The sequence below is a fragment of the Penaeus chinensis genome, chromosome 36 (genome assembly GCF_019202785.1).
Source record: "Penaeus chinensis breed Huanghai No. 1 chromosome 36, ASM1920278v2, whole genome shotgun sequence".
NCBI classification, from domain to species: Eukaryota; Metazoa; Arthropoda; class Malacostraca; order Decapoda; family Penaeidae; genus Penaeus; species Penaeus chinensis.
In genome coordinates this window covers 27,833,815-27,843,814 of record NC_061854.1, presented here as the reverse complement: position 1 = coordinate 27,843,814, position 10,000 = coordinate 27,833,815, and the positions used below count along the sequence as shown (strand labels likewise).

Genomic DNA, 10,000 nt, shown 5'->3' with positions numbered 1-10,000 from the left:
GGCACAATGTAACTTACGAATGATATTACTCAGCAGTTCCTTTTTAATGGTTTCTAAGGATTTAATAGCTTTAAGTGGACTTAATGAGTCAGAAAAAATAACTATTATATCGTGGGTCGTCGAGAGTGCAAAATCAATGGCTTTATCAATGGCAAAAAGTTCAGCAAGAAAACTCGATGTATGATTCGGCAGTTTGAACTTTAGTTCACATTCAGTCGATCATACACCCGACCCTATACACTCATCTGTCTTGGAGCCGTCGGTATATATATGAAAAAAGATAGATGTTTAATAAGGATCTCTCTGAACCTCTGGCGTACCTCACCCTACGGTGCCATGGCCTTGGCTGATGGAAGCCAGGTTTCCATGATAGAAAAAATGGGGATTTCCCATGGCGCTATGTCTGACTGAATATCTATTTTGGATGTTAAGGTTAAATTCAAGTTGACTGCGCTTTTTGTATGAGTTTGTTCCTTTCCTTTCTGAGGTTATTGATCTGACCTCTATTATTCAATGGTCGCTGCCAACATTTACTTTATTCATAACAATTTTTTACTATATCGTTTTTTATGTCGGATGGCGACCTCCATGTCCCCTCTTCTAGTACCTATTCCGTGATTCTCCACTGAGGTTTCACCTGTCTTTTTACCTATTTTGGCATTAAAATCTCCCATAATTATCGAGAAGTGTTTTTTTACTCTCTCGCCGGCTCTCTCCATAAAAGCCCTCTATTTTTTCATCACTGTGGCTATAGGTTGGAGCATAGGCTTGAACAATCTTTAAGTTGTACCTATTGCTTAGTTTTATTGTTACTGAAGCCACTCTTTCGCTTATACTATAGAATTCCACGATATTCTTTTCTAAACGTTTGTGAACTAAAAAACCTACCCCTAATTCTTGTTCGCTACCCTGGGGTTTACCTCTCCAATAGAGAGAGTGTCCATCATTTAGTATCTTCTGTTCTTTGCCTAGTCTTCTAACTTCACAGAGTCCTACAACATCCCATTTAATGAAAGCGAGTTCCTCAAGTAAAGCTAATAAGTCGGATTCAGTTCTCAATGTCATTATATTGTATGTGCAAAGGTTCATCAATTGTCTACTTTTAGTATCCTCTGCTCCGGAGCGATCCTGATCGCCGCCCTAATCAGGGGCTCCTTCGCCTCCGGTGAAGGAGGGCCGTTGCTCTGTTTGTTCAGTCATAGTTTTTAATTGAGAGGTAGATAGCCGGGCTACCCCCCACCTACTGGCGTAAGTGTATCTTGAGGGGGGGAGGGGTAGTTTAGCCGGGATGCCACTGACGAGCCCCTCCAGCAGGATTGGCCCTGTCTAGTATGGACTTATGAGCAGCAATGCACGGTCTTGCTCACTACAACATGTTATACTTTTCGTATACATACACATGCAAGCATCCACCTTTACACATGCTCCTGTGTATATGATATGCATACATACTCTCTATATGTGTATACGCATGTATACACATATATAGATATATGCGCACATCATATGCGCATACATATGTGTATACGCACCCATATATATGCAAACACACACATGCGCACATATTTTGTACATATACGTATGGCTACACACACACACACACATATATATATATATATATATATATATATATATATATACATATATACATACACACATACATACACATATATACGTATATATGCACATACATACACACACACACATATATATACATACACACATACATACGTATATATACACACACATACACACACATATATAGACTCACACCTACACATATACATATACATACACACATATATATACATACATATACATATACACATATTAATATATGCAGACATACGCACAGATATACTTATCTATGTAGCTATTGCTTCTCTTGCATACACACACACATGGACACGTACCCACAAACACGCATACGCCTGCGCACTTCCGTGCATACGCACTCATACTCGTGCACAACCAATTGAACAGCGTCTGCATGAACGCACATACATAATCCATGCATTATAAAGTATAAATTGTAGGCTTGCATCAGAGGGGTTCAGGGAAGGAGACGGGCGATGTGGGTAAGGCAGGGGTTTGGGATTAGAGGAAGTAAGGTGATTTTGCACCTGGTCAGTTTTTCGGAGGTGTCGCATTCCTTAACGGTTGCTAAGCATACCGGCGTGCGCTCTCGGCGGTGTCAGCGTATGGCACTAAACCTCTTGAATTACGCTTTGTTAATGCATAGTTTGTCTGGCGGATCTTCTGTCGAGTGACTGATTATGTTTGTCGCTTTAGGGTAACCATGTTTAAACCTACCTGATTTTGTGTTGTATTGTACTTACATACTTACAATTTGGCTGTTCTTTAGCGAATTTGGCACTGTTATTAGGCGTCCTGTGGGTTTGGGATCATTTCCTAGTGATTTCGTAATTTGGTATTCAATTTCTGGTGGGGTGATTTTTTTTCGCTGATCCTATCTACTGCGGTACTCCCGATGAGCATTGAGACCTTTTGAACTTTTATTTTAAAACGACCATGTATGCATGGTCCAATATTTAATTTTATAGACTTGTGAGACGCTTGGATGAATTATTATTTTTATTTTGGTTGGAATATAAACTCTATATATCCACGAATCTTTCTCTTTATGTAGCACTATCACTGATCACTTCTCACTAGTAATTTCTAGCTCTTATTATCACTGACCTAACCACAACACCTCTCTTACTCATTGCCATATAATCTCTCATATATATACATATATATATATATATACATATATATATACATATATATGTGTGTGTGTGTGTTTAAATACATATATATCTCTTCAGAATTACACGGGCAATGGTTCTGTAGTTGTCACAGACTTATCTAGACCCCTTGTTCTTAAAGGGGATCACCAGCTTTGTGTCTTTGAGATCCTGTGGGACGTGGTCTTCATGCCAGCATAATATCAGCAGGTCGAGCAAGTGTTCTTTCAAGACAGGGACGTCAAGTTTAAAGAGATCTAGCTATATGCCATCACTCCCAGGTACCTTATCTTAGGGACAGTACGGGGTTGCTGTAGAGAGACATAAAGTGATCAATCAAGTGTTTGAGTTGTTTAGGTTTCTCCTACAGGATGTTGCCATCGGGGTCTTTCAAGGTGTTGGCCCTAGAACAGACTTCAAGCCGCGGGGGCACCCTATATGTCAGCACGGTCATCGCACCTATGAACCTTTTCACAAAGGTCCTAGAAGGTCAGTCTGGAATTCCTGGTTGCTTCCTGGCAGACAAAACATGTCTTTCCCAACTTGCTGCAAGGTGTTACGCAGCTTTGACCATTAGTCGAAGTCCCGGATCAATCATATGAGTTTCCATTTGGGGGATGCGGCATTGCTGGGGGTTTGTTCTTAGTCTCCTTGCCTTGGAGAGCCGGACTTTGCTCCGGATAAGACCTCATATAGGCACCTCGTATTAGCCCGTCGACGGCTTAATATGAGGTGTGTGTACACACACACACACACACACACACACACACACATATACATACATGTATATATGTATATATATATATATATTTTATCTATGTATAATATATATTTTATATATATAATACATATATGTATATATATTTGCATATAAATACGTGTGTGTGTATATATATGTATATATACATGTGTGCGTGTATATATATACATATATGTATATATATACATGCGAGTGTGTATATGTTTATATATATATACATATGTACACACACACACACACACATATATGCATATATATATCATCTACGTATAATATATATGTTATATATAATATATATATATATATATATATATATTTGTGTATATATATACATGTGTGTGTATGTACATATATATATATATGCGTGTGTGTGTGTGTGTATACATGTGTGCGTGAATATATATATATATATATATATATATGTATATATATACATGTGAGTGTGTGTTTGTTTATATATATATACACACATTATATATATACACATATGTACACACACACACCTTCTAGCGCTAAAATTTCCATGAGAGTATACGTCTCTAATAATGGATCGTCATTTTTTATCATATTCAGTTTTCAATAAGAATTCCTTATTCCTTCAATTTTAGGCATTCCTTCGTACCTGCAGGTTTAATTACTGTGTAGAGAAATAATACTTAGGTAATCTGATTTTATTCGGCATTAAAGTACATCTAATACAAAATACAACATACGACACAAAAGTACAAACTCTATCTTTCTCATTGCATAAACTTTTGTTTCATTCCCATATATTGCATGTTGTTAAGAAATTCATTGCATTATAACTAGCATTCGCATGTGCGTCAACGATGCACATGTGCATCGTGGATGCACATGCATATCCACATCTACATTTCTACACATGTGGTCCATCTCACAGAATGTCCTGCATGCTTAAAGCCAAATCTATTTGATTCTAAGGTCTTCTAATGTTTGGGAGAGAAATGCCTTGTCTGTGGAATTCGTGAGCTTTGGAGTCATCGTTTCCTCTATGCCTTTCAGAATATCATTGAAATATTCAGTGGGTGTCTTAGGTTTTGGATTTCTTATGATTCGGTTTATTACGTTAATGTGATCTGTAATTTTTTGCGTCATCTTCGCCACCTCTACAGAAGCTTCATCTATTTGTTTTTTCAGCTCAGTCTTCACTGCCTCAGTGTCATTAAACCTTCTCATGGCATCTTCGTATCTTTTTTTCATTTCTTTATGAGTAACTGATCTGGTTTTGAGTTTTTCAACAATTCTTTTGCCCTCTCGCTCATGATCATCCCACAGGCTGCACTGGCAGACTTCACATTTACCATAGAATGTGAGACAGAGTACTATGATGCCTCCTGTATAGCAGGGGAAGACACACGTCCTATTACATTTTTTACAGTTGTGGGCATGAGTAAATGTACCTTCAATGGAAGCCTTCTCTTTTACAGAGACTGTTTCTGTTCCTTCAAATGTCTTGTTGTTTTTCATGCATGTCTTATACTCTTCGTATAACTTTCTTTGGCTCTCATATTCTATCACTGTATTGATTTTATGCTCTATGTTATTCTTTATTTGAATTACTGCTCCCTCAAGCTCCTTCTTTTCAACAGCGGCTTCCCTGCTTAGTAAAAGACTCACTGGTGTGGTTACATTTAAATCTTCAAAAAATTCCTGATATTTTTTCATCAAACACTCCCATTTTAGGGGTGCAACCTGGGCAAGCCAGGGGCTGTCCAGCATGCCTTGGCCTTTACTGAAAATACAATCATTTTGAAAGTTGTACAATTTGCTATACTTGATCTCCACATCCTTCAGGACTTGTTGCACTGACTGCATATTATCACAGTGCGTTGCAAGGATATTTGTGATCTGATCAGTGTCTTTTCCAAACAGGTTTTCAAAGTCTGTAATAACATCCTTCACACATTGCTGATATCTGTTGGTAGTCCCATTTATGACAAAAGCAAGAGAGTGAAGCTCAGTTATATTCAGTTCTTCTTTTCGTAAGAAAAATTCTGCTTGCTTCCTAATTTTATCCTGTATTTTCTTTCCTCTTGTGTCTAATAGTCCGGGAGAGTCAATTATTAGGTAATTATAGTCGTGTACCATGCCAGGTTTATAATAGATGTGGTACCCTGTAACAAACTCTGTCTGACTATCCGTAACTTTCTTCTGACGATCATCACCAATTTCATCTTTCACAGAGTATCGAAAATTGTCCTCGAACTGAACGCCCATAAGGTAGTTGATCATCGCATTTAAAAGCGTGGTTTTCCCGGATCCTGTTTCTCCAATGAGAAGAATGGTTTTAGTTGCACTACTATTTTCCCGGCCGATGGTGAGGATTTTAATCTTGTTGTCATTATCTATGAACTTGTCTTTAGTTACCAAATTCTTTATCGTAATACCTCCCATCTCTGTTGCAACATGAGCGAAATCCACCTTCTCTATGGTGTTCTGAAAAGATGAAACCAGTATCAATACACTTTCCGAAAAAGCAGCTAATTATCACCATTCTATACTAAGTGATATACCTGTGTGTGTCTTCACACAACACTTTGTGAATGTATGTGTCTATATGTGTAGCATTTGTAATAGTATAAAGTGGGCCAAAAACGCACACACATATATGTGTGTGCATATATGAATATGTGTGTGTGTGTGTGTGTGTGTGTGTGTGTGTGTGTGTGTGTGTGTGTGTGTGTGTGTGTGAATATAGGCACACACACACACACACACACACACACACACACACACACACACACACACACACACACACACACACACACACACACACACACACACACACACATATACAACAGAAGACGAAACGCAAGAAAGAAGCAAAGGTGGAAAGAGACTCAGTTGGAAGCAGGAGGAATAGTCTATGCAAAATGAAATAAAGATTCAAAGAAGACCGTAGCAATTGCCAAATGAGAAGCATATGGGCAGCTTTCAGAAGAGCTAGAAACCAAAGGCCACGAGAAGATTTTTCGTATAGCAACGAATTGAAATAAAAGCACTAAAGACAATACACACATTAGACAGATGGAAGATGAAAATGGAAACGTATTAAAGAAGGAAGCCGATATTATCAAGAGATGGAAACATTATTTTGAACCTCTATTGAATGAAGAGAATACGCGATTTGTGAGAGGATGTGGAGATCCTAATTATGGCGTAGTGAAAGAAGTCTGTAAACATGAGGTGGAGTTAGCTCTAAGAAAGATGAAGTGTGGGAAAGCGGCTGGACCTGATAACATCCCGACTGAGGCGTAGAAAGCACTTGGTGGTGAGGGTACCAACATCTTATGGCATCTAATGAAAGAGGTACTGGATAACGCAGTAATCCCGAAGTAATGGAGACAGAGTATGTTCATCCCAATATTCAAAGAGAAGGAATATGTCCAGAGCTGCGAAAATAACAGGAGTCCCACACACCAAAACGATGAAAAGGATTATGGACGGAAGACTGAGAGAAGTTTGTATAGGAAAGCAACAACTAGGTTACATGAAAGGAGTGGGTACCATTGACGGCATATTCACGTTGAGACAAAGTGGAAAAATGCAGAGAGAAACAATATGGCATGTGGCATTCATGGAAAAGGCCTATGATAGAGAAGAGGTGTGGAGAAGTTTGAGAGAAAGAGGTATCCCAGAGAAGTACGTAAGGATAATCAAGGAATCGTACAGGAACGCTACAACCAAAGTGAGTACGGCTGAAACTACGGATAGCTTCCAAAGTCAGACTCCTTTAGATAGATGATGTTGTTTTAGTGTAAACGAGTAAGGGAGCTGTACAAACCAAGCTCGAAAGATGGAGGCAAGCTTTAGAGAGCACAGGTACGAAGATAAGCAGAAGCAAAGGGGAATATATGACAACAGATGGCGAAGGAGATCAACAGGACACGACACAATTAAATGGAGTGAACATAAAGATATTGAAAAGTTTTAAATGTCTGGGAGCAATGACAGAACCACCAGGAGAAATGGATAAAGAAATAAAACACAGCATTCAATGTGGATGGAGCAACTGCAGGAAGGTGACAGGCGTGATATGTGGCAGAAGAGTGCAAATACGACAGAAGGGAGAAGTCTACAGAGCAGTAGTAAGGCCGGCAATGATGAATGTGTTGGAAGCAGCTGCACTCAAGCAAGTAGAAGAGAAGAAACTAGATGTTGCAGAAATGAAGATGCTAAGATGGATGTCTGGAGTGACAAGTCAACTACTTGATGTCAACATGGCCATCACCGCATCAGTGAAGGCACAAATGTGCATATATATGTGTGTATGTAGATGTGTATATGTGTGTTTGTATTATAAATACTGTCACATAGCCTTTTAAAAATGAATTGCGAGAGACCTGACCAAATGACTAATAGGTGAAAATGTGCAATATTACCATTCTGCAAACGATATCCTTTGCGCTGCACTGAAGTAGTGTTCTCACTTTGCGCGGCACTGAAGTAGTGTTCTCACTAGCTGAGCGCTGGGCCTGATATATGTGTGGTCCGGCCGTGTCACTGTTGCCATTCATTGTGGGTTTCAGTATTTTGATTACTGCATTATTTCGTAATTACTGATTTTTACGTTTGTGCGTCGCTTAACACATGTAGTTTAATATTTACTAACACAACAAAGTTATAAGATGTAACTTTAATTTGCGATGCATATAATTAAATAGAAAATATTATCGCTACTCAACATGACATATGTACGATATTTCCGTCAAACACCGTTTTCGTAAGCTGAAATTACTGCATTTTATTTTTCAAGCTTTGAATGTTCTAAAGAAAAGATCAAGCAACTTTATAGGTCAAATAAAAGAACACATATCAAATTATTTGTTAAAGAGGCACACACATACAAATGTTTGTGTGTATGTATGTATATATATATATATATATATATATATATATATATATAATGTATATAAGTAAGTATATATATATAAATATACATATATATAAATATACATATATATAAATATATATGTGTGTGTGTGTGTGTGCTTATATATATATGTTTACACACACACATGCAAGTGTGTATGAGTGCGTGTTTCTGCACATGTGCAGATAAATGAATGGAGGGGGAGAGGGAGAGCGAGAAGGTTGAATCGATTGATAGGTAGGCATACGAACCAGACATATAACGAAGGAGTAATAGGCAACTGAGTAAGCGGAAAAAATACCTTGCATGGACCAGCGAGCGCGAGAGGAATGTTCGACCAAAACGTTTTCGTTCTTCGCTCGGCTTGTTTGCGCCTCTTTAACGAATTATTTGGGTGAGTCCTCTTATTTGGCCTTTAGAATTGCTTGATCTTTTCTTACACACACACACACACACATATATATGCATATTTATATATAATATATACATATAAGTGTGTATATATGTGTGTGTGTGTTTGTGTGTGTGTGTTTATATATATATATAATATATATATATATATATATATATATATAAATATGTGTGTGTGTGTGTGTGTGTATGTGTGTGTGTGTGTTTGTGCACACATACACACACACACACACACACACACACACACACACACACATATATATATATGCTGTGTATATTTATTCTGTAAACACCATGTACAGTCGACGCTCGAGTTCCCTTGAATGAGTATCAAAAATCATTTTGCATTTTTTCCAAGTTTTCGTTGTTCTACCACCGTTGATATTTCATAAAAAGGTTGTTAATTCCATACGGCTACTATCTTTTTAAATATCTATATTAATGCTAATAGTTACTGCGTTTATTCTTGTCCTTGGCTGGATGTTAGAGCTGTGAAAATCCGCATAAAAGTCTGTTACCAGTTTTTCAATTTTACTTTTGTCACACGCCATTTCCTCATCAGACTACTTTACTGCATACGCCTGACTTTCCTTATTCCTAGTCTCATTATTACCTCACTCCTGGTGCCGGAGATCAGAGTTCCGTCAGCGAGCGTTGAATTATCCGTTTTACTGTTTTTATTTTATTATTATTACTGTGAAGATGAATTATTATGAAACCAGCTCAATCATACATTATTATTTATACTAAAATACATTTTAGAAATATAAAAAATGTATCCTGATTGTGGCTCTTTTGGGGGATTTTTTCTTCATTCCTGTCACCCTGGTATTCTGCGTTGAGACATCTGTTTTACGATAGGAATCGTAAGGTTATTATAGTCTTGAGATGTCATTTTGGTCAGTTCATCCCTTTAGATTCAGCCTTCTCCTGAGAATCTGATTAATTTTGGAGACACGTAATAGAACGTATCTAGAAATCCTATTACCGTTTTAGAATTATGTAAAACTTGCCTAATTTAATACAGCACTTCAAATTTACACGATTCGAACATCCATGATTATATCTAAACTTCACCTGAAACATAAAAACACAATACAACATTATTCAGAATTTAACTATCGTTTGCAATCATCACAAGTCATCTTATGATGTACGATAATCTTTGACTTCTCCTGTATGGTA

The 10,000-nt window shown here is 37.6% G+C and overlaps 1 protein-coding gene across 1 annotated transcript; it reads right to left on the bottom strand.

Annotated features, from left to right (window-relative positions):
• Positions 1-4,166: 4,166 nt before the first annotated feature.
• Positions 4,167-8,023, bottom strand: LOC125044573. The gene is made up of 2 exons (XM_047641289.1): positions 7,914-8,023; positions 4,167-5,967 (listed from the first exon to the last, which is right to left on the bottom strand). The coding sequence occupies exons 1-2, from the start codon at positions 7,914-7,916 to the stop codon at positions 4,438-4,440; spliced, it is 1,533 nt and encodes a 510-aa protein (XP_047497245.1). The 5' UTR covers positions 7,917-8,023; the 3' UTR covers positions 4,167-4,437.
• Between the last annotated feature and the right edge of the window lie 1,977 nt (positions 8,024-10,000).